At 44.1% G+C, this 25,693-nt stretch overlaps 1 protein-coding gene across 6 annotated transcripts in view; it reads right to left on the bottom strand.

Annotated features, from left to right (window-relative positions):
• Ap1ar (adaptor related protein complex 1 associated regulatory protein) overlaps positions 1 to 13,146 on the bottom strand; it is a 29,684-nt gene extending 16,538 nt beyond the window's left edge. For 4 of the 6 annotated variants that reach the window (XM_021159018.3, XM_021159019.3, XM_029475321.2 and 1 more), the window contains exon 1: positions 12,805 to 13,146. In XM_021159018.3, the coding sequence (XP_021014677.1) occupies positions 12,805 to 12,881 (77 nt within the window). In that variant the 5' untranslated portion in view covers positions 12,882 to 13,146. The remainder of the gene's footprint in view (positions 1 to 12,804) is intronic. The other 2 variants (XM_085835532.1, XM_085835533.1) reach the window with 2 other exon arrangements.
• Between the last annotated feature and the right edge of the window lie 12,547 nt (positions 13,147 to 25,693).

The raw sequence follows: 25,693 nt of genomic DNA, 5'->3' as shown, positions 1-25,693 counted from the left end.
CATCACAACACTGAAAGGATAACAGAGGCTCATGTCTGAAGCAGAGCAGCTCGGCAGCTCCTGCATGTAACACTATTGCCTAAAACGCTGAGACAGGAGGGCTGCTGTGAGTCTAATCCAGCTTCCGTAACATCGCCAGGCCTCTAGATAATGGGCCACGCGTTTTATAGAGGGCTTTAAAGTCTTTTCTTGTGAAAGAAGGAAAGAGCTCACAAATGCCCACTCTAACTTTCTAAGGGGTAGGTGGGGCAAACGTCCTTTTCCTTTGGTCATTCATTTCTGTACCTCTCTCTGAAACTTAGATGCAGTTAAAAGAGCACCTTCCTTACCAAGTCTGCACCAACAACATAAGCTCTACTGCACCACCACGGCCATCTCAGACATGACCAATTCAAATCCTGCTGCTGCTGAGAGGACTAGGCATCTTTAAGACTCTCACTCAGGTGCAGTTCCCACTACAGGTGCCAAAATGGCTAAAGGGAAGAGCCCCGCACAGGAACCGCTGCGCTCCTTCAGTCCCTGATTTGTCAGGTGTACTAGACAGAAAAGGCCTCTGAACCATGAGATCTCTGGAGTCAGGGCAGGTCTGATGGAGGTGGCTTAAAGAGTTAATAAGAAAATGATGCATTATCACAACTAACAGAAACAGCAAAGAAATTAGAGTTGGTATTTTTTCCTGTGACAGTTTTTTAGCTGACAGATGTGACAGTTGATCTTTATTGTCAACTGACTGGGTTTAGAAGCACCTGGGATCTGTAACAGCATTTCCCTAAAGAATTAATGGAAGGAAACCTCGTTTTTAAGTTTCATTTCCTGTTGCTGTGATATGACAACCATACATATAGAAGCCACTCAAAGGAGCAGGGGTGGGCGCGCTCATGCGCTCGCTGTTTCAGGTTAAGACCATCACTGTGGCGTCGTCAGGGTGGCAGGAACTTGAAGCAGCTACACATAGCACACCCGGAGAAAGCAGACAGCAGTGAGCTCATGGGTACATGCCAGTGCTGTCTCCCTCTCCCTTTCCTTCTCAGAGCTCAGGGGTGAAATGCATGTGAGCACAGTCAGTGCAGGTCCTTCTGCCTTACATGATCCACAACACCCCTCACAAGCACACCCGGACTAACCTAATCTAGACAGCTTTTTGGGCCTCCCTTCTCAGGGGATTCTAGGTTGGGTGAGACTGTGTAAAGGACATCCCAGGCACCATCCCAAGCACCAGCGTCCTGAACAAAATAAAGGGAAGAAAGAAGAGCAGCAGAGAGCGGGACTGCCGTGATGTAATGGCATATGTTTCCCAGCCATGGGTTAAAGTGAGCCAAGGTCAGCCCTTTCTCCTGCTTTAATCTAGATATGGTGGGGAGTTTGATCAGACAAGCACACCAATGTAATACATTGTTTTGTGCCTTCCCTTTGTATTGGCTTTTTCAAAAACCTAGTGGAATATTCCAATACAAACACAGTATCTTTTACCCTCTAGAGACACATAGGGTCTCTACTCTTCAGTTTTTCAAGCAAAACCAGAAACAAGTTGAATATTCTAGGATTGTGTTCTGACAGGATTCCTGCTTCTGGTATTCAATTGTTTCATTACCCCCTTGCTTCAACAATCTGGCTCTGGTTACTCTTGTTTAGGCCTGCTAAGCAGTGTAAGTAAATAATGAGAGAAAGTCCAGCAATACTAAGATAATGTAAGACATCCCAAACAGTCAAAACCAGGGAAGTTACCACGGCAGTACACTTACATTAGGTTGTACGACTTATAAGTCAAATGTCTCTGGCCTCTCTAGCCACAACTGTTACAGTGAGCACAATCATATTCTTGCCTGCCTGACTGGACAAACTATACACCCTTAGACTTCATTTAGTTTGTTCAGAGTTCTCTGGAAACCAAACATAGATAATATTTTTCTGAGATCTGTAGGGCTTCACTTAAAAAAAAAAAAAAAGACTGAAATCTTATTCACAAAGAATATTTATTGACTCCTACGGTAATAAGAGCATATTGATTGGTTAAAGTAAGTATGCAATTTGGCAAACTCAGGCATCTTTTTTTTTTTTTTTTTTTTAAAGAGAAGCTTTACTATGGGGTTTTTCTAAAAACAAGTAGATAGCCGGGCGTGGTGGCGCACGCCTTTAATCCCAGCACTTGGGAGGCAGAGGCAGGCGGATTTCTGAGTTCGAGGCCAGCCTGGTCTACAAAGTGAGTTCCAGGACAGCCAGGGCTATACAGAGAAACCCTGTCTCGAAAAAACCAAAAAAAAAAAAAAAAAAAAAAACAAGTAGATATCAGAGTATGTATATTTTAAAATGAATTATGGATATCTTTATTTATTTAGACACTGCTGGCGCCTCCTAGAGCCTCCACAGACATGTACGGTATTCAATTTGATCAGTTCTATTTTGCCAACAATGACCCATATAAAAACTATAGCTGTTCTCCAAGAAAGGCAACTGCTTTTAAGTACCATCTAAAGGATGTCTCCTTAGTGCACAGGCAGTGTGTCAGTTCACAGAAGTGCCCTTCAGTAAACACCCCATCACTTAAGCAAAGGAAGGACTCCAAGATTCAAGTCTTTCATACTCCTGACTGCTAAAATTCTAACAAATTTGGGACATGTATTTTTCATATTTCCTATAAAAGCTATCCTGACTTTAAAAACCTTCTATTGATTCTTTGTGGATTTCCCATCATACACCCCACCCCACTCATCTCCCCATCCCTGTGTATCGGCCTCCACGTTGGCAACCTCCCCCAAAGAGCAAATATAAAATAAATATAAATATAAATAAAAACAAAACTCTGTGGTTAGAAATGGGACAGTTATGCAGCTGCAGTGTGCCTCAGAGTATACCTCTGTCCACACATCTTTACTTGCAAATGTTCACTGCAATGAGACAGCGATCTGGTTCGAGGTCTCTGATTCTGCTATAGAATCAATACTAGAATCCTGCTGGGACTCCTTCCAACTATCCTGATGTTGCCTGTGTCATGGAAATCCTGCAGAACCAGTCCCTTCCCATGCCCCAGCAGTTCACAGATGGGCTAGCTGCTGGGCTGGGCCAACTCAAAGCCTTGGCTCTCAGCTGACCCTGACCCTCACCAGTTACAGCACTTGGGAGAGCTGGTCCTGGTGGTGGAGGCGCTGCTCAGCTAGCTCTGAGGGTTTGAGGGTAAAAGATCTGGTCCAGATCCTTGCTGGCTGCAGCACTTGGAGCTGTCCTGACTTTTTATTTTCTACCTCACAATTCTATCCCAGAGTACGGGGTGAGGCTTTTGTCGATCACCCAGGCGCCTAACCCAGCCATGGTTAAAGCACTTTACCATGGTTGCTAGCAGCCATTAACAACCACGGCTCAGCTTCGTTGTTTCACTGGAGTAATTAAGTCCACCATCTTTCACATTCCTTACACATGTTCTCAGAAGCCTTCAGTTCTATTAAGAACTTCCCTAGGGGATTTTGGAGATGATCTGCTGCTTTAAGAGGCCAACTAGCAAGCACTGTAGCGGCACAAAGGAGAACAGCAGTGGCTAGGATCACAGTGGTAACAGACAGAACTGAGAAGACTGCCAGAATGTGCTAAGAGAGGCAGGAGCACTTAAGAGGACAGCACTCAGAAATGGAACTGTCAGAGATGAGGAAGGTTAGAAATGGAACAGCTGTGCAGTCTGGAGATCAACGTCCACGTGAAGCGAGAGTCTGTGGAAGAATCACTTAATGCTAAGTCAGCAACACTGGCATAGACGTCAGTCTACAGTCCCCTGTGGGAGGGATCCAGAGCTGGAGATGAAAGGGCAAGATGAGGAGAAGACGAAGCCAGCCTACGGGCCATCCACGCTTTGTCTCAAAGCTCTGCTATGAGCAACTGCTTGTTCTCCATTCTAGACTACAGGAAACTTTTGTTCTTTTCTTGCTTGCTTCAAACTCAAGAAATGATCTATTTTCTACGCCTAAGGAATGTTGGTCATACACAATGCTGACACAAATGTCAGCATTTCCCCTCCCATACTTAAACTTGTTATGACCTGAACATGTACATGAATGCTGATAACCCTGGTAACAGGTTAGTGAGGTGCTTTAAGGATGGGTGGGGTAGGAGCGCAGATGACTGATAACTGGAACAGAGTGAGTATATATAACACATACATTCTTATAGTTTTAAAGGAGTTTATATCTAATTACTATGGGAGAATGGAACTGTTCTTGGGGTGGAAGGACAGAAGGAGAGTGAGTTAAATTTTGGTAAATTAGAAATAGACTAAAACCAAACTGTCCCTAGCAGACCAGTTACACTGGCATGCTGTTCCTTTGTTCCACATCTACACCACCTTCTACATTATTGGTCATTTCAAAGCCAAAGGATGGCCTTACCAAAAGACAATTACTATACACGCTCCAAGCAGCTGACTTTCCATCTTAAACTAAGAATTCATAACTTAATGCTTTATATCTGAACAAACACAGCCAACAGTGAACGCCTGGGGCGTGGAGAAACCATGTATGTAGTTGCCTAAAACAAACTGCCATGTATAAATAAGTCAACCAGACTAATCACAAGCAGAAGACAGTGGGGCTGGCTTTACTCGGGTTTTCTCAGTCCCGCGCTTCACAAAGGTACAAGAATTGCTTTCCTAAATTTAAGAAATTTCACTGACTTGATTTCCAGTTATGTGTGACATAAGCCAAGCCAAGAGAGATCGAGGTATTGACATGGTAAGGAATAGACTCCCATTCACCAAGTACACAGGATAGGCCCTGAACTGACCTAATTCTCGCACGTGTCTCAGAGAAACTTCCTTTCCTCAATACTCCTATGGCTACTGTTACCCTAGAGAGATCTCCACTGTCAGTACGACAGCCACTAGCACTTGAAATGCAACCAGTCTGAATTTGGAGGGCTGTAAAATGTCAAACTGAACTGGATTCCAAAGACAGTACAAAAGTAACTGAAATATCTCCTCCAGTAACTAAGCGCTGTAGCATATCTGCATGACTAGATATGACAAACGTTCTGATCGCCTTTGATTTGTCCTCTATGTTTAATTTAAGTCATCAGTTCTACAGCCGAAAACGCTGCCACACATCCAGTACTAAGTGTGCAGCTTTGAGGCTAAACATGCTCACTTTATATGTAATGCCATTCCCATAAGTGCTTCTGTACATAAGACATGACCACATCTTTCATACCATTTTCACCAGACACTGGTAGTAAAGAGCCAATGGCATTCAAAGAAAGCCTGGTCTAATAATTTGAATCATACTACTATCTACAAACAGCCATCCTACTGGCTAGAACTACTGTTGTTGTAAAATAAGTGGGTCAGACTGTACAAAAGTTCCTGAATCTATTTAAGAAAAAAAAGTGCAAACCAGAATAGAAGATCTGATTTTTTTTCTATCATGCAAGGGGAAAGCTTTAGTCCCTGTCTTCATATTTGTATAATGTGAGAACAGATACTCAATTCTTTTGGAAGAGATGGTGTTTCTTTGATACAGATTTCAAACAGTAGGATTAAGCAGGTAAGGGCCAAGCTACTCAACTCCCAATTAGTTTCATTTATGATGATAATACATCAGGACCATTAGACATCTCCCACGTTCAGAGTCGTCCATGTTCTTGGAGGTATGACTTTTTGGCAAACAACACGAGAAGATGGCAACAGTAAGTAAGTACCAGGAGGCACGTAGGTCCCACCCACAGCAAACTCAACAGAACAATAAATTCTTACTCCTGCTTGGACACTGCTGCCCACCCTGGGTAGTTGAACTAGGGAAAGAAAAAAGCAGGGAAGGGGCTGGAGGAGGGAGGAGTCTCTGAAGTAGACAAAAAAAAAAAAAAAAAAAAAAAAAAAAAAAACAGAAAATAACAAATGTTTTCTCAACCCTTGTAACTATTTCAGTGGAGCAGTGATTCTTCCAATGTGGTAGAAGGCAGTCACCTTGTTAATGAAGGTGACTGTGCTCTACCGACTCCTGCAGTCTAGTGCTGGGCCAACACTTCAGCTTTATTAGTGTCTGCTATGGCCTATGACGGAGTCATTACCTTCTTCACAATGTATGGAATTACCCTGTCCAGTCGAACTCTGATACCAATTTCGTTTTTATTGCACCTTATTTATGGTTACCAGTGTGAACACTGAGGCAAGGTCCTCCCGTGACCACAGTAGTGTCCTCCATTCATCTGAGGTTTAAGAAGAGCCACTGCAGTTTTTAATATCTCCTATTACTTAACCTAGTTTCTTATATTTCCATTGCTATCACTAAGGGAATTAAAAATATATATACACATTATATTTGCTACAGGCCCATAGGGCTATAATGAAGTTCTCGTACTAATACCCAACACTGCACATTAATAAGTTGGAAAAAAGCACTTTGGCAGTTCTTAGAAAGTGAAGCAATGACAATCCCTTATTGGTAAAAGTATAAACTGGCATGAACTTGGAAAACTTTAATATACTGTAGCACTGAGGAAGGTGTGCATAAGCTAGCATTCGGTAATTCCGTTCCTGGTCCTCTCTTGTACAGGTGCAGAAGGGGCTATTATCGGAATGCCCGTTAGCGGTGACAGAAAGAAAGAGAGAAAGAACACAACCACCCCTGACGTCACAGAGATGTCCATCACTACAGTAATAGTAAATGATGGTGTAGCAGTACCATGCAGTGCTACACAGGAAGCGAAATGAGCGCGTGATCAAGTAGGAAAATGAGAGTTTTGGACCAACTATTCAAAATCACTGAGAGAAAAAAACAAATGTGTATGACTAATATTTACTGTATTTAAAGTAGTTACTGAGGAACACGAACACAAATTCTTCCCTTAGATCTAGCTGGGTACGCCACCATAAAAAGCTTGCTTCAAGTGCCAGGAACCACAAGAGTCTGAGGGAGCTTCGAGGGGAGGGGGTGAGGCAGAGTGAAGGCATGAATAATGCATGCAATCAACCTGAGGCTGCAGATAAGGCCATGGGAGCTGGGACTAGGGTGCTGTCCCCAGGAGAAGCAGAGAAGCAAATACCTAGCAGATAAAGGACAATCTGATCTAGGAGATTAGACAATGAGATGCGGGAGGCAGGATCAGAATTGAATGGTGCTACAGTGTGTGTGTGTGTGTGTGTGTGTGTGTGTGTGTGTGTGTGTGTTTACCACACAAAGTAAACATAGTAAGCCAAAGATGTAAGGGTAAGATACAGGGATGTGAGAAGCTACGGAGGCCTCAGGAAACACAGCAGGGTCACATGGATGAGCTGTGAAGAAAATCAGGGTTGCCAGGCAGTGGTGGTGCACGCCTTTAATGCCAGGCAGAGGCAGGCGGACTTCTGAGTTTGTGGCCAGCCTGGTTTACAGAGTGAGTTCCAGGACAGTCAGGGCTACACAGAGAAACCCTGTCGAAAGAAAGAAAGAAAGAAAGAAAGAAAGAAAGAAAGAAAGAAAGAAAGAAAGAAAGAAAGAAAGAAAGAAAGAAAGAAAATAAGTAAGTCAGGGTCACATCATATGTACATTTCACTTTCACCAACTCAGGCTATGCTCTAGGAAAAAGGAAGGGGAAAAGTAACAGAGAAACCTGACACTGTTAACTAAAAGCCGACGGCACGAGGTGTGCAAACAGTGACTAACTAGAAAAGACACAAGTGTATTTCCCTCCTTAGCTTGGCACGCTCCAAAGCCCAGAGTCATCTCTGTGTCCTCGAGGGTTGTCACAACCTGAGACAGATTCCTGCCTATTTACTACACTACTAAAAATGTGAATGTGGTTCAACAGGTAGAGAGTGGCAGAGAAGAGGCTGTGGTTGGAAATGCCTGCAACCTTACTACCTTGTTATCAAGAAAGATACTAGGTAAGTCTAAACCTTGTTGACAGCGGGCTGAAAATGTAGTTTTTAATGCTTCCCTGTTATGCTGCATGGTAATAATAAAAAAAAAAAACCTATGAAAACTCAAAACTACATTGGCATTGCTCTTTTTCCACATGTTTTATATTATACCTGGTAAAACACAGTAAGACAATCCTTCATATTTTCTTGGATATTATAAATAAGTGATGAGCAACCAAGGTAAATGGTTCCAAAGTCTACAAAAAATTAAAAGCCTCCCAAGACATCCTCCCACCCTCAAGTGGAAGACAGGTCAGGCTATCAATCACATGCCTGGCAAAGGCTATCACAAAGAGGACGACAGGGCAGTTTTCCACCTGACATCAAATATTTCAGTGGAGGGTTCTGAAGGGATAAGATGATGTCAACACAGTATGTCACACCAACGGGAACAGGTCCAGTTCTCTGCCTCGCTGCCTGAGATGCCACCCTGGCTATCTTATGCCCAGGTACTGGAACTCAAACCATTGGCTTTTCTGGGTCACAAGTGCACACAGCAGACCGTGGCACTTAAGTTTCCACTGGAGACAACCCTTCCACACACATCATTTCTTATCTACCACTGTAGCTATTGGACGGTACGTGCTGTTTTTCTAGTGGTTAGGTATTATACAGGCCCGTACAGAACTGGCAATCATCAAGTTAAAAAGGCCACTATAACAGAGCCTCTGAGGGATGAGCTTTGGATGGGATAGTCAGAAAATTATTTTATGCCTTGCAAGAACAGTGGAGACATACCTTCCCTCTGTCGAGGCAAAGACAGAAAAGACAGGCTAAACAGGCAAACAAACAGAGCCACTGCCTTTTGAGACGAGCCTGCTCTAGAGGAACCTAGGAACAGAGAGGGAGAAGCTCAGGCCTGAGCCCCCATCCATTCACCTTTCACATTGCGTGCAGCACCTGACATCACTCCTTTTCTTGTTGGAGAGTGAAATGTGACCTCTTTGCTTATGTGAGTCTTCATTTTCTTCCTTCCCTAAGTTACTGAACAATGGGCAAAGCAACTTATTTAGAACATGAAAGTCAATAAAAACTAATCTTACAGTCAACTGCGGTAGATGCAAAGGTGAGTTACAAGCAAGGCCGCACTTTAATCACTCTGGAGAGGAGGGTCAGCCCATGCCCAAATATGGGAGAAGGTCCTTCAGAAGGACCAGAGACCAAAAGCCAGGCGACCTAACTGACTTAAGAAACTCTAGCCACAGAATCAACAAATACTTGCATCTCCATGTCCTAGGAACTTAACTGACTAGGTATTCAACAGAAGCCTGAATCAGCACAGATAGGACAGAGGAAGCACTCAGAAGCTACGTAGGGAGTGGAGCTCAGAAGAGCAGACTGCTCAGCAGCGCTGCGAGCTCTGATTTCCAGAGGGCTGGTGATGCTTCAGGAAAACTGTGGAAAGTAATTCCTGAATTGCCAGTGGAAAAGATGACTAAGTAGGTGTTTTTCAAGTGAAGACAAGAAAGAAACAGACTCAGGGAGGAACACAGCAGAGACAAGACAAGGAAACACAGGAAGAAATACATAATGCAGAATCTGGAAAAATACAGCTATCTAGAAGGATACATATTTTGGCCTTTATCCTAGAGATATCCTAGGGTCAGCACTAAAGTGAGGACTCTACAGACCAATCTGATGTAGGAAATTCCTCTTCTCAGGTGTCAAAACACCTAACCAGCACAGATGTGGAGGTTGTAAGGACACAGAAGTAACCCTGAGAGGGCCTGGGAACGTGGATTTGGAGGGAAGGACAAAAGCTAAGGTGATGACAGACTGACTTTCTATGGAGAATGTAGGAAACAAAAGTAAAAATGATTAAGAAGAATCATTTCCTCTGAAAACAGAGGTAGGGAAGAAAAGGCTGAGAGAAGAAAATAAAGAGCTGTGAGCTCTTCCCAGGTAAAGACAAGGGCTCTGGTCTCAGAGGGACTTTGACTGCAATTCCAGTTCTGTTATCTCAGGCAAGTTAAACTTTCAAGCCTTGGCTTTCGGTCTCCAACATGAGCAAGTTGAACACCATTAATCTGAAAGTTCAAAATCCAAAATGCCCCATGCTCTGAAAGCTGCTGTGAGCCAACAAGAGGCTACAAGGTGGGAACTCCATACTTGACTTCACAGGACACTCAACTTGCAGGAGAGTTCGAGGCCAGCCTGGGTAGAAGAGTAAGATGCTTATGCTGCTCAAAGCAAACAGTGAAAAGTCATAGGCAGACTGAACGTACTCTATAAAGTCACGGTCAAGTGCACACGATGTGTATGAAACACAAATCAGCTCTATGCTTTAACTTGGGTCCATGTCTAAGAGTGCTGTCTATAGAAATACTCCAAAATCCTATTTAAAATAAGAAATTAGTTTCATGCATTTTGGATAGAGAACTAAAATTTCAATAGCAGTTATTACTTGGCAGGGGTGTGCAAAGGAATAAATAAGGTAACATAGTATTTAGAATACTGCCCAGCACATAGGAAGTAGCTAAATATTGACAAGCACTAAAGCCATTTTCCCTAGGAAAAGAAAAGCTAATCTCTGTGAACTATCACCTAGAAGCAAGTCTGCTGCTAGAATCCAAGGGGCTGAAACCTGTCAGACAGAGCACCCCAAACATCATCACACCCGTGTGAGTAACACGACAACTCACCTGAAGCAAGGATGGGCAATTGTACCACAATCTAAAGATGGGAATTAAAATACAACACAACTAGGTTCCTAAGAACCCATCTAAGAACAAATAATTTGTAGGGCTGGGGATGTAGCTCAGTATGACACCTTAGACTTGAGCCCCAGCAATGCATAAGCCAGGCAAGGTAGCACACACAGAGTTCCAGTATTGTCCAGAGAAAACAACTGGCCAGCACACGGAGTTCTCCAGAACATGCTGGGAGACGAACCCTCCAAATGAAGAAGGCTAACCCATCGGGATGTCAGTATTTTGTTTCTTGGTAGTAAGGTCTCCAAGATGCCTTAGCACTTATGTTGATGCTTGGACTGGTCATCAGTTATCCTCACATATAAAATACTAGAGCACACTCAAGTATACTTGGTAATTATAGTGCTGAGATTACAAAGCGTAGAGTAAGTGATCTCATTTTGAGAGACTCCTGGGAAATCCGCAAGGCTAAGAAATCAGGCCTCAAATCACAAAGCACCCGTGGTGGAGTTCAGAGTAAATGAGCCTAACAGAACCCAGGATGTCCTATTTCTTTCTAGCCCTAATAAGTACAGTGACATAAAATCAACGCAGACTTTTGTGAGTGCCCATTTTTTCACTTAAACATGTACCCATTAACTGCCCAGACGCACTCCTAAAGGAAAACAACTAACAGCGACTAAACTGAAAGGCAGTTTAATAAATACCACGTGCTTCCGGGAAGCTGCTAGAACTGTTAAGACTGATACCAAACGGTAAGTTTATGGGAAGATTCAAGTAAGGGAGCTGTTGAAGTCTATGCTTACAGATGACAGGAAACAGAACTGACACAGATCACATGGTCTTAGACATCAGCATCCACAGTCCCTAGGACTCACTCAAGGTGTCAGCCAAAGACAAAGTACAGACTCAGGATCAAGCACTACAACATATCTACAAGGATCACATGCCTCACGTGATCTCACCCTGCTAGCCTCCCCTATGCTGCCAAGCCTGGGCTGAGCCAGGAGAACCCGCAATTTTAATGAATAGTGTGTAATGAAGATATCATTTGTAAAATCACTGTTAAAAAAAAAAAATACCCAAGGTTCTTACAGAACCCAGGTAATGTACTCCAAAGTCAAATAGAAAAACATTGTCGACTGCAGAATTCAAAGCACTCCCTCCCAGAGTCTGACTGTTAAGCCTTCCAAGGAATGATAATAAAGTCAAAGATGTTGTAATGTCCAGTTCTTCCATGAGCCCCTTTCCATAGCTTCACAAAGGAGTTCACTCACACAGTACTTGGAATAACATGATTTTGGATCACAATGCAAAACAGCTGTCAAAGTAACAGTACAGAAATCAGGAAAATCAAAATACCAAACTAAGTAGAAATGTTTTAAGTCCATCCCCTCCCATTCTAGGGATGCATAGTGTAACACCTTTGCTACTTTGACACACTACTTGACTAGTGAATCATTTTATAATGCACCCATGACTCAAAGATTCCAATTACAAATCACTTGGTTCCAGTTTGTGTATGCTGAAAGCTTCCCGATACAAAGCTATTGGCTGAAAATTTGGCACCATGCTTAAGAAAGTTCAAAACAGATATGTTCTTTAGTTAGATTGGCTGGCTTAGATTTTTTTATTCTAGGTTTTAATTTCCAAAAAATGCTTAGGAATAATAAAATCAACATGCTATGTGCCCCGGTTTTTTTTTTTTTTCTTCTTCTTCTTCTACTATTCTAGGAAATAAAGGTGCAACAGTAATCACACAATTTTGCTATTGGATAGAAAAATCTGAAGCATACCCCACTTTCCTCACAAGAGACGTGCTGATGAGTGACATTTTGGTTAGATTATCGAGCATAAGGGTAGCAATCACAGCATGGTATTCCTCTCCAAAATTCTAAGTTATTGCTATGAAAAGATTTGCATACAGCCGCACCAGTCGCTTCAATGGCCAGTGTGCACTGCGATCCTGCAGCTCTTTACCTAAGAGTTCACCAGAGCCTGGAGCAGAAGTGACTTCTATTTAAAATGCACCTGGGGCATCAACCTTGGGGCCAGATTTTCACCTGTTCTGTCAAGGCCCAAAAGGAAGACCAAACACAGAGACAGAAGCTTTGGCGTTAAGTCAAAGCAGGGTGTGTCCAGGCGGCAGTGCCGGGTGCTTACAGGAGACCGTACCTCCCGAGGTAAGTCCTCAGGGACAGGGAGCCTGCACGGGGGCGGCGGGCACCACCACCACCGCCGATCCCCGGCCGCGCATCCCGGGCCTGCGCTGCCGCTTACCCTCCGCCCGCTCGCTGCAGCCGACCCGCTTCCCGGCGGAGCAGCCCGAAGCACTGCGTCCAGCAGCAGTTCCCCATCGCATGCCGCCCGGAGCCGCCGCTCCTCCTCCTGCCCCGAGCGCGAGCCCAGGCGGAGCAGCTGCATCCGCGCCGGCCGGAGCTCGGCAGACGGCGACACCGGGAACAAAGGCCGCCGCTAGGCCCGCGGGCTCCGGGCTACCGCGGCGCGAGGGACAAGCGCAGGGCCGTGGGGTCCCGGGTCTCCAGCCGTCCGCATGGCCCGCTCGCCACCCGCCCGGCCACACCGCGCCCGTCACCGCCCCGGCAGCCGCGGGAGGCCCGCGCCGCCACGCCCCCTGCCGCTCCCGGGCTCCCATTGGACACGTTTCTGGCGGCTCCCGCTTCCGGCGGCTAGCGCGGGCGTCATTTCCGCTGGCTTCCGGCTTGGCCGGCAGCGCCGGGCAGGAGGCGCTGTTCTCGGTTGTAGGTGCTGTGTGCTGAACCCTGATCCTAGACGGGGATCTGCTCTCTCTCTGCGCCACTTCTGGCGCCTTCGTCGCCCGCTGTCAAGCAGTGGGGATCATGCAGCGCATGCTCGAGCGCAAGCTTAGCCTTCGAACTTTGTACCTAAAGTGCACGAGCCTCCCCTCCTGCAGCAGCGGGTCGGAAGTCACCCAGCGAGTGCGCTCCAGGACGGCACCAGAGCTAGAGGCAGAGAGGAGGGACTCACTGCCGTTACTTAGAACACACTAAGAGGCTTTTTGGTTTTTGGTTTTTTTTTTAATTCTTCAAATATTCTCGTTTGCGGGCCAGCTCATCCTCGTTATACTGCCAGCGGACTGGAGAGACACTGTGCACTCCTAGGCGGATTTTCTTTTATTAAAAACGAAAAGTTCCAGCTTGGGCATGTAGCTCGGTTGGTAGAAGTGTGGTGGAAAAATCTGCAGTCAACAGCACTTGAGAGATGGAAGCAGAGTCATAAATTCAAAGTCAACCTTAGATACACATTAAGTTGGAGGTCAGCCTGGACTGTGTGAGACCCTGTATTTTTATTTTTTTAATTTTTAAATTAAAAGTAATTTCAGGTGGAGAAGAGGAGAACCAAAGAAATCAGCAAAAGGTCTTGGGTTTTCGGGAGAACAAGCCATTTCTAATTCAAATACACAGCTCCAAAATAAAAAGAGCAAGGCTGGGGTAAAGGTCCATGTTCTCAAATGCCACCCTAAAACCCCCTTTCAGACGCCAGGTAGCTTTAAAAGCAGAAGGCAGAAGTATGTCTGGGAGTTGGAGGCCAGCCTGATCTACAGAGCCAGATCCTGGCCAGCCATGTCTATGTAATGAAACCCTGTCTCCAACCCAACTGGATCTAAGGCATAATTTCATAAATGCCCAGTTCTGTGGATAACATGCTTCACTGATACCATATATTACCATTTTAACCCACTTTAGTGTGAGTGAAATGGTGACATTGGAAAAAAAAAACAGTAGTACTAGGAAAACATTCTTTCAACTACTCATTGTGTTGGTTCTTAGCATCAAGGCCAGCCATGATTTCAGTCTAAGCACTTAGTGAACTTGACTCTTTGGTATTCAAGTGCACAAACTGACTGCCTGCTCATTGGATGCCAGTGAAATGGCTTAATGGTTTCCTAAATTGTCACTGCATTTTCCTCCTCTCTTCCAGTACCTGAAATCAATAATAATAATGTAGCCTTGGAAATCGAACTATAAGTGCTTAAGGAAGCTGGTGTACACAGCCTGTAGATACTACCCAGTGTTGATGAACATACCTTGAGTGAATGAGTCTGCAGAAAATGATGCTAAAGTCTGTAAAGCTTACATTTTAAACTACTACACTTACAGGAACTTTTTAAAAAGGCAAAGTGATACAAATGACAAGCACAGCAAAGGGCTCCCAGGGGGATAAGAAGTGGATCCACGGTAAAAAGTCTGTATTTGGGCTCTATGGATATCATCATGCCCGAGTTTGTAGTACTGTCCTGTGGCTTTGTCAGACACTACTATTGAGGGAAAGTAATGTAAGATATAATGGTGATAATAATAAATAATACTTTATATTACATCTTTTAAAAAGGTGTGTGTGTGTGTGTGCATGTGTGTGCGTGCACTCGCCCACATGAGCATGCATACAGCTGCCCATAGAGGCCAGAAAAAAGGCATTGGATCAACACAGGCTGTAATTGCAGGTGGTTATAAGTCACCAGATGTAGGTAGTAGGAACCCAGCTCATGTCCCCTGACCCATCTCTCCAGCCCCTATGTATTATTTCTTGAAACTTCATGTGACACCATGATAATTGTTCATTTAAGCTTAAGAAATGGGCTGGACATGATGGTGCATGCCTTTAACTCCAGCAGTCAGGAGGCAGAACCAGGCAGACCTCTGTGATTTTTAGGTCTGCAAATTCCTAGAATTCCCGGTCATCAAGAGTTACATTGTGAAACACTGTCTCAAAACAAACAAACAAAAGAAAAAACAAAACAAAAAAAAAGCTTAAGGAATTACAGCTGCAGGCTTGACAGGGCACTTCTCATAGGTGCTCTCAGAAACCTCTGTGAAAAACAAATACTATATTACCGGTTAAGTCAGGTCTTAGGATGTGAATGGTCTATAAAATCAATGTAGGTGAATAAACCTTTAAACAGCAAACTTCACTAAGCAAATCTAAGCAACTTACAATAATAAGTCATTTGCTTGCCAACTTAAAAGGTCTGCAAATGAAATACCCCATTATGTCCAAGGATCCAGTGAACTGGCCTCTCTTGAGCCTTACACACTGACGCTTGTTATGGAAAATCATCTGAAAAATATTTATCAGTAATCACCAAATGAATGATTAACTTGAGGGATGGTAGCTTTGCTGGTACATTCATATTATGCAGTCATCAGAAATATTTTTGAAAGCTAATAATAGAGGAAATGCCTTTTGACTAATGTGTGAACAATGCTAGTTGTTTGCCATTTTGTTTTTTGAGATAGGGTCTTGCCATGAGTCTGAGCTCAGCCTAGAGACTGTTTCTGTCCTACGGCTGAGTGAGTAGCATGGCTATAGGTGTGTGCCACCGTGCTGAGGGGTTAAAGCTTTCTGAAGAAATATTGAAAAAAATTGAAACTTTTCATGCAATCAGCTAACTACTGTTGGTTAAGAACCGATGGAAAGAAAACCTGTAGCCTTGAGGAGTATTTATGCAACAGGTGAATGTGAAGGGAACCTAGCTCTAGTAACATAGGCTTGGGTTCCTACTAAAGTGTAATCTGTTTCCTTTAAGTTTGGGCAGAAGATGAAGTTAGTAACCACAATAGCCAAGAATATTCCAAGATAGATGTATGGAATTTATCATAGCTAGGGAATGTATTCATATGAAATGACAAGATATGAAAACCGACCAAGTAGAATATGCAGCTTATCAACACACATAGATCAGCTCTAATAAAGCAGTTTTAATGTCAGCTTTCTAGAGTCCTACCCTTGCCTTCCAGGTATATAGGGCCTCCCTTCCTCACCCTCTTCAAAATTCTCTTTAGTAGTATTTTATTATGAAGTCATTTTCTTTATAGATGCTCTGGAGTCAGGATATGTTTTATACTTTCCAGTGCTTTCTGATCATGTGACTCCAAATTTGATTTTCTTTGCTCAGAATTTCTTACTGGTTAGTAATCTCTCTGTGTTCTAATACAATATTAGTTGCTTGGGAGATTTTTGTGTTACTTATTACCAAACAAGGACACAAACTCCTTTTAATTCACTTCATGGTTTAGATTACCAAATGCAGGGTATGGCATATGACCAACATAAAAAAAAGAAATTACAATAAATCTTGTCAACAAAATAAAACTATTTACAAACTTGCTTTCAACTGCTTAGTATATTAATCCGTATACTGTATTATACGGACCTTTCATACCTCAGTTGGGAATGCTTCTGATTACTAAGTGAACCTTGTAGTTGCTGTAGAAGCATCTGCTGTGAAGAAATGCTTCCTCTTCCAGAATTCGACCTTTTAGTCTCACGCTCAAGCACACTCACAGTACTGCCTGAAGTCAGTCGTTAAGAAAGCCCTATGAGTTCAAGGCTAGCCGAGTCTACACATCGTGAGGTCTAGGGCAGCCAGAGCTACATAGTGAAACCCTGTCAGAAGGAATGGGAGGAGAAAAGCAGATGAAATATGTCCTGTGTAAAAGGAAAATCCTCCATTCTCTGCCTCTTTCAGGGTGACTGAAAGTTAAAACATCCAATGTGTTAAGAGGAGACACTGCTTTGCTACTTAGTAGCAGCATCTTATTTAAAACCTAAAGAAAATGATCTTAAATGCAAGGATCTGGCATCATGATCCCAATGCCTTCTTTTTGTCAGCTTTGGATACTATTCCGTTAAAGACCAATTTTCCAGTGCATATTTGAGCTGACCCCGCATTGCCTAACTCTTTTTTTATACTAACACACAAAATATTCCAGCGCCTTATAAATTCTCTACAGATGAAGAAAGGCTTTTATTAGAGGAGGCAACATAGGCACACAGGAAGCACACAGAAAGACCTGTAAAACAGAGCAGGAGGGAATCCCTTATTTTTCATGGTAGTCTTTTACTGTACATTTGTAGAGTTAAATAAAGAACTGAACTATATAGATGCTTTTCAAAGAAAACAAGTGCGTGGAAGTATGTTCAAAGACACAAACGGTAATTATTAACGGAATCCCTCGCAGCTTGTTGTCTGCCTTATGGGTGTGTGGTAAATTAGCTTAGTTACTCAACATTGTTCAGTACAAGACACTAAGTGATTCGCTTCCCTCTTTGCTCGCCAAACATTTCCATTTCACAAAAGAGGCATTCACACAAATGATTATACAAGCGGCAAATTGCATTTGTTGAGCAGAGTTTGTCTCAAATTTCTTCATGCCAAGCCAGAAACCACATTACTAATTAGCACAAGTGAAGAAGTATTAAAAAAGTATAGCAAAGTAAAAACAAAATTCGAGGCTTTTGGGCCCAGGCTTGGGAGTGTAGCCTTTGTGGCTTAGTGCTCCAGGTACTGGTCATAAAACAGATAGCGACATTCCTCCACCTACCCGCTTCCTGGGTTCAATTCAAAGAATGGCACCCTGACCATTACTGGAACCTGCAATGCAAATGTGCTATCTTTAGGGGCTCTTAGATTGTTAGGGGCTCTTAGAAACTGTCTTGAGAGATAACCTGACACTTGTGACTTCATACTTCCTTGTGACTCTTAACTGGTATTTTTGGTATTTTCCAACAACGCCCTCCCCACCTCCATGAATTGTGGTTTCTTCCTTTAAATACCCCCTTACTCAGCTACTCAGCGCGCCATGGTCCTCTACCCCTGCGTGGTGTATGACCATGGGCCCGAGAATGCTCTCGAATAAAAATCCTCTTGCAAGTTGCAGCAAGATCGTTTCTTGTGGGTGATTTTGGGGTGTCGCCTCTCCTGAGTCAGAACGTGAGGGAGTCCTCACGTTGTGGGTCTTTCATTTGGTGCATTGGCCGGGAAACGCGACCACCCCTCACACCCGAGAACCGACTTGGAGGTATGGGGATCCCCTCTTGTGTGTGTGCCGGCCGGTGTCTCTGTTTTGAGTGTCTGTTTTCTGAAACGAACATTGGAACATGTGCTTGTTGTGTTGGGTTGTTTGTGTCTTGTCCTATGTTTCTGAAGCATGGCGAAGTCTGAGTTCGGATCCATCTGAGTTTATTAAATTTGTGTCTTGGTTTTCGGGTTGCGAGATCGTGGGTTCGAGTCCCACTTCGTGCCTTGGTTTTACACCTGGCAGAGTGAAATTTGTGTCTTGGTTTTCGGGTTGCGAGATCGTGGGTTCGAGTCCCACCTCGTGCCTTGGTTTTACACCTGGCAGAGTGAAATTTGTGTCTTGGTTTTCGGGTTGCGAGATCGTGGGTTCGAGTCCCACCTCGTGCCTTGGTTTTACACCTGGCAGAGTGAGGAACAAGTGTGCTTCTCTGGTTTTGGTCGTCTAGGTAGAAATGGATGCTGGTGTTTGTAGACGATGGGGTGATGGGGTCTGAAATGCGCGCGCGGTCGGTATTTGCAGCTGTCCTTTTGGGCTGTAAGGACCGGAGGACTGTGGTCGGCAGACGTGCTAGGAGGACCACAGGCTGTGGCCCTGGGGGACGCCCTGGGAGGTAAGGAGAGCCAGGGACGCCTGGCCGTCTCCGGATCGGTCAGAGGGACCGAGTTCTGTTGAAGCGGAAGCTTCCCCCTCCAAAATCGTCTAATTCTTTTGCCTGCTTGTAGAGGACAAGAAAGGGTCAAATGTGTCTGGATCTGTTGGTTTCTGTTTTATGTGTTTTTGTGTATGTGTTTAGAGCTATGTGAAAATCTAGAAAAGCAAAGGTAATTCTCATAGGTGCTTTATACCCTGACTAGAGATAGTTTACACCTGAGACGTGAGAGAATGGGTTTTGAGAAAAGCAGTACTCTCCGACTATCTGGGGATAATTTGGTAAAAAATAAAATAAAATAAACAGTATTAATTGGTCTTTGGAGCCCAATTTAAGAATTTTGTTTGGTTTAAATGAGCAAATGTATGCGGCCATTTCATTTTTGTTTCTAAATAGTTTCAAAAGTATAAATATGTTTTTATATGTCTTGGTTATAGATTAGTGGCTCATAAGTTATTAGTTATGATTAAAAATTTGTAACATTGGTAACAGAAAGTTGACTTAACTGTTAACTCTGGGTTAGAGTAATTTAGAACTACAACATGCAGCATGAGACAATCCATGGGAACAGGTCTCTAAAGATACGCCTAAATTGAGTAATATTCTATGTAATTCTTATCCTAGAAATCCGATTTATAAAAGATAAGATTTAGGGTATTGTCTTTTTGAAATATTGGCGGCTACACCTTCTTGTGTTTGTGTGCAGGAACAGGCAGCCAAAATTTATAGCAAGTAATGTTTTTAGAGTTCATTTAAAAAAAAATAGATTGTTTAAAATTTGGTTTTGCTTCTCAAAATTGTGGTTGTATGAAGCCTCCTGAGTGGCCTAGTCCACAACCTTCCCCTTATCCACAGCCTCAACCCCAGCTGCCGAGGGAACCCTAAACCCCTTGGGGTGTCGAGAGGCGGACCGCTGCGGGTACATGGAACTGCAGAGCACAGAGTCCGGGCGGACTCTGGTGGACCCGCCCAAACTTTAAACCCTTCAGTACTGGTCATTTTCCTCTGTTGGTATTTATAACTGAAAAACTAACCACCCCCTTTCTCAGGATCCCCAACGCCTCACAGGGTTGGTAGAGTTCCTTATGTTTTCTCATCAGCCTACTTGAGATGATTATCAACAGCTGTTGCAGATGCTCTTAACAACCGAAGAGCGAGAGAGAATTCTGTTAGAGGCTAGAAAAATGGCCCGGAAGCCAATGGCGGTCTACACAGCTACAAAATGAGATCTACATGGGATTCCTTTTGACTCGCCCCAGTTGCGACTGCGACATGGCTGAAGGTAAGGAGAGCTTGAAAATCTAACGCCAGGCTCTGGTCTCCAAGGTGCCTCGAGACAGGCCCACTAATTTGGCTAAGGTAAGAGGTAATGCAGGGGCCGATTGAACCTCCCTCAATGTTCCTTGAAAGGCTTATGGAAGCCTTCAGGCAGTTCACTCCCTTTGATCTTACCTAGAAAGAAACTTCAGAGATTAGAAGGTGTATTATGAGAGGGAGACAGTTATGTGATTAGTGAAAGAGGCAGAGAAAGTGTGTGAGAGAGAGAGAGAGGCGGGAGGCAGAAGAAAGAGAAAACAGGAGGGATCGTAGACAAGAGAGAAATTTGACTAGAATCTTGGCCACAGTAATAGGAGAGAAAGAAAAAGACAGGATCTAGACAGGAAACCTGGGCAACTGAAGACCGAGCCTCAGCTAAAAAGGCTCAGCTATGTCAAACTGAAGTTACTTACTTGAGATACACCCTTCGAGACGGGAAGTAGTGGCTAACTACGCTAAGGCAAGTAAGAAAATTCTTGGGTACTGCTGGCTTCTACAGACTCTAGACACCTGGGTTGGCGACCTTAGCTGCCCTGTTGTACCCCCTAACCAAGAAAGGGGAGGTGTTTTGTGGATCCCGGATTGCCAGAAAGCCTTTAGAGAAATAAAACAGGCCCTACTGATGGCCAGCCTTTGTCTGACCTAGCCAAGCCTTTCACTCTTTATGTGGAAGAGAGATCAGGGGTCACCAGAGGAGTCCTTTCTCAGACTTTGGGACTTTGAAAAAGGCCAGTGGCTTACCTATCCAAGAAGTTACACCCTGTTGCCAGCGGGTGGTTTTCTTGCCTGAAAGCTATTGCTGCCATAATCTGCTTGTCAAGGATGCTGATAAGCTCACTCTGGGACAGTAACTAGCTGTAATGGCATCCCACGCTCTTGAAAGCATTATCCAAAAGCCCCCTGACTGATGGATGACTACCAATACTCCTGTGACACATCAGAACTTTTTGTTGACTGAACGAGTGACCTTCGCTTCGTTCCACCTGCTGTCCCACTGCGTGAGACTGCACCTACTCATCACTGTGCTGAGAAACTGGTACTTGAAATGATCTGAAGGATCAGATCAGCCTTGGCCTGAGGGTTTGAGCTGGTACACTGATGACAGTAGCCTCGAGGTTAAAGGTAAGCAGAAGGCGGGGACAGCAGTATGGTGGTGGACAGAAAGCAAGTGATCTAGGCCAGCAGCCTCCCTGAAGGGACGTCGGCCCAGAAAGCTGAACTTGTGACTTTGAGACAAGGTCCATAAATGGCAAAAGAAAAGTCTACACTGACAGCAGGTATGCTTTTGCCACTGTACGGGGCAATATACAGACAAAGAGGGCTGTTGACATCTGCAGAGAAAGACCTAAGATGCTGTGGCTAAAGAAAATCAGATAGCAGATCTAACTGCCAAACAGGTGACTCAAGGAGCAATGATCCTGGCAGTCAAGGAGCCTAAAGATTATTATGACATCAGAGAGACCAGCTTTAGATACACCCCTGAGCACTATCAAGTTATGGACAGTATTTGACTTGGCCTGGGGGCCAAGAAATTCAAAGGTGTGGTTAGGTCCTTTCACTACTATGTTACAGGACTCTCTGACTTGACAGAAGAAATAGCCAAAAGCTGCAAGGCCTGTGCTATGATGAGGTAGAATTTCTAAAAGAAATCTTCCCAAGGTAATGGACCTGCCTTTGTTGCCCAGGTAAATCAGGGACTGGCCAAGATATTAGAGATCGGTTAGAAGTTACATTGTGCATGCAGGCCCCAAAGCTCAGGACAGGTAGAGAGAATAAATAAAACCATTAAGAGACCCTTACCAAATTGACAGCGGAGACTGGCGCTAATGATTGGATAGCTCTCCTACCCTTTGCTCTTCAGAGTTAAAAACACCCCTGGACAGTTTAGACTGACCCCCTTATGAATTACTCTACAGGGGGCCCCCTCCACTGGTAAAAATAGCCTCTGTACATAGTGCTGACATGCTGCTTTCCCAGCCTTTGTTCTCTAGGCTCAAGGTGCTCCAGTGAGTGAGACAGCGAGCAAAAAAGCAGCTCCAGAAGGCCTGCTCCAGAAGACCTGCTAGACATCTCCACGCAGAAAACCTTGAGACTCTGGTGGAAAGGCCCTTATCTTGTACTCTTGACCACCCTACTTTCTACCTTTATGGGACCCCTTTTGATTTTGCTTCTGCTTTTAATTATAGGTCCATGTGTGTTAAATAGGCAAGTCACCTTTATTAAAACAAGAATTAATGCAGTGTGGCTTTTAGTTTTGAGATAACAGTACCATGCCCTAAAGGATCAACTATGTCAGGGAGAAGATAGTGTCTAGTTCTAAGATTAGAACTATTAACTAGAAGAAGTGGGGAATGAAGAAGTATTAAAAAAGTATAGCAAAGTAAAAACAAAATTCGAGGCTTTTGGGCCCAGGCTTGGGAGTGTAGCCTTTGTGGCTTAGTGCTCCAGGTACTGGTCATAAAACAGATAGCGACATTCCTCCACCTACCCGCTTCCTGGGTTCAATTCAAAGAATGGCACCCTGACCATTACTGGAACCTGCAATGCAAATGTGCTATCTTTAGGGGCTCTTAGATTGTTAGGGGCTCTTAGAAACTGTCTTGAGAGATAACCTGACACTTGTGACTTCATACTTCCTTGTGACTCTTAACTGGTATTTTTTTTTTTTTTTTTTGGTTTTTTCGAGACAGGGTTTCTCTATATAGCCCTGGCTGTCCTGGAACTCACTTTGTATACCAGGCTGGCCTCGAACTCAGAAATCCGCCTGCCTCTGCCTCCCGAGTGCTGGGATTAAAGGCGTGCGCCACCACGCCCGGCTTAACTGGTATTTTTGGTATTTTCCAACAACGCCCTCCCCACCTCCATGAATTGTGGTTTCTTCCTTTAAATACCCCCTTACTCAGCTACTCAGCGCGCCATGGTCCTCTACCCCTGCGTGGTGTATGACCATGGGCCCGAGAACGCTCTCGAATAAAAATCCTCTTGCAAGTTGCAGCAAGATCGTTTCTTGTGGGTGATTTTGGGGTGTCGCCTCTCCTGAGTCAGAACGTGAGGGAGTCCTCACATTGTGGGTCTTTCACAAGGAGAATTTAGCACAGAGAATCACTAAGGCAGTGAGCGGTGCTTAATGCTAGAAGGAAATTCTAAGGTCACACAGAAGGTACAGCTACCACACCTGAAAATCCTGGACACTGAATAAGGAAGGAATTTAGAAATTCTGAAGTCCCTTGAAGGTAGACACTGATATCTGAGAGAGTTCATAGGCTCTGTGGAAACATGCTACCTGCTATTGTGATAGCAGAGAAAGACAAGGATTGAAGGTGCATACATTGAACCTGTGTGCAGTGGTGTGCTCACCACTGTGGGAAACACGGCAGGACTCTTTCCTGTTTATCCACTGTCATGTGGTCAGGACAGTGGAAAGGAGGACACCAACTCCACACCAAGAACATCCCTGCAATGCCTCCCATTGGGAAATCCTCACCCGGAACCATTCAGATAGAGTCTGCAGGGTACCGGTCTGACATCAACCATCCTGGCAAAGATGGGAAAGAAACAGCAGAGGTTTCCCCATCCTACTGAAAAGAAGAGTCTTGAACACTTAAGGGGAGGGGTCAAGACCAAACACTGTAAAGGCAGAGGAGTCACATGACTTCAGCACCTCCCACTGTAAGTGTCCTATCCTATAATGAATGCAATATTAATAGTTTTCCCATTGAGTGGTACCTTCCATGATTCATCCCTCCCATGGAATCAAGCTTCTGACAGTGACAGAAATCATATGTTAGCTCTGAGGCTAACTCAAAAAAGATGGTCAAGCTTCTGCCTAGTCTTGAGGCAGGATAGAGAAAGATGGAGGGCTTAAGGGAATATGAAAGGAAAAGAACCCTTCACTCCAAAGTGGAAGGTTGAAGCCTCTTGACAGCTGAGAAGTAAAGAATTCAGCACAATTAACATTTGTTCTGGAGGTTGCCTACCTAGAGACAATATTCCATTCATACAGAAATATTCCACATAAGAATGTTAAAACAGCAATTACCCATGCCTTAGGACTGAGTGTATGTGACCTTCAAGTGTGGTCTTGTTCCTCCTTTCCTCCCTATCTTCTGGAATCTCACGAACAGGACTATAAACTTTATTTACAGTAATAATACTAGATCATAGCTGCCTTGCACAACTCATGTGATTTAGGGTTTTTACCTTATTAGCTGTAATCCTATCCTGAATACCTCAGGGGCATCCTGTCAACTCATGTAAATTTCTCAGTAACTCTTTGAGATGTAACCCAAGGGGCCTCCAAAAACTGCTATGAAGATAGCTCTCTGAGAAGCTCCGCCCACATTTGGGTGCGGCACTTTTTCCTTTTAGCCCTGGAGCATAAGACCATCTTAGAATCTGTCTTAATTAACTCCAACTTTGCTTTATCCTGACTCATCCTGCCATTCTTCTCTAAGAGAGAGTTCAGGTTGCAGTGGGTAGCAGGGTGGAGCTGTCCCCTGCTGGTGCTCCACTCATTATCACCTGGCTGGTAGACATCACTTTGCACACCCCATTTCAGGCCACAGTATGAGGAATGGCCTTAGGAAAGCATTTCGGGTCACTTCTGTCAATGGCACCAGTCAGCACCCTTGTGATCAGAGCTGCCTCTAGAAGATCCCTGGTCCTTGGTGTGGGGTCATAGCCAGTGTGATTGATGAAATCCCAGAGTGTAGGCAAACATTTGTTCTTATTTCAAATATTCCTGTTTTATTCTAGTTCAAAGTCTCTACTTTCAGATTTTAGACCTACTAAATCTGGAGTCCTGTGCGATGTTGTGTTAGATAAGCAGATTACTCTGCTGATTAGGAAATAAAACACTTTCCCCACACAGCATGGCCAAGGAAGCAAGAGTGCAGGAAAGGTTGGGAAGTGGATGAGATTCCCGTTCTTTCAAATCCTCGTAGCACTTGGGTTCTTAGACCCAATGGCTAAAGGCAGTGAGTCAGAGCTATCAGCAACTGTAACACCCTCCTCTGAAGTGTAAATCAAAGCAAACGGGGGGGGGGGGGGGGGGGGACGCCAAACACCCCAAGGACACAGGAATCTTTTGAATATTAGGCAAATTCCCAGTGAGTTAAAGCCTAAAGAAATGCGGCTTATCTCTGTTCAGCAGGCGTGGGGGAGAACTGGAATAATTGCAGTCACTTTAAAGGAAAGAAAAAGAACCTCACTCTTTAGGAATAATTCGAGGAGGAGACAAAACAAAATTACTCTTTATCTTTAATGTTGCTTTTTAGGCAATGTCTAAATTAAATTTTTTTAAATATGTAGAAAGGACGCCCTCATGGAAGAGCAAACGTAGGCAGTAAAAGTGGCCTTT

This window comes from Mus caroli, unplaced genomic scaffold, assembly GCF_978045245.1.
Source record: "Mus caroli unplaced genomic scaffold, Mus_caroli_1 scaffold_3, whole genome shotgun sequence".
Taxonomy (NCBI): Eukaryota; Metazoa; Chordata; class Mammalia; order Rodentia; family Muridae; genus Mus; species Mus caroli.
This window is presented reverse-complemented; position numbering and strand designations above follow the sequence as displayed.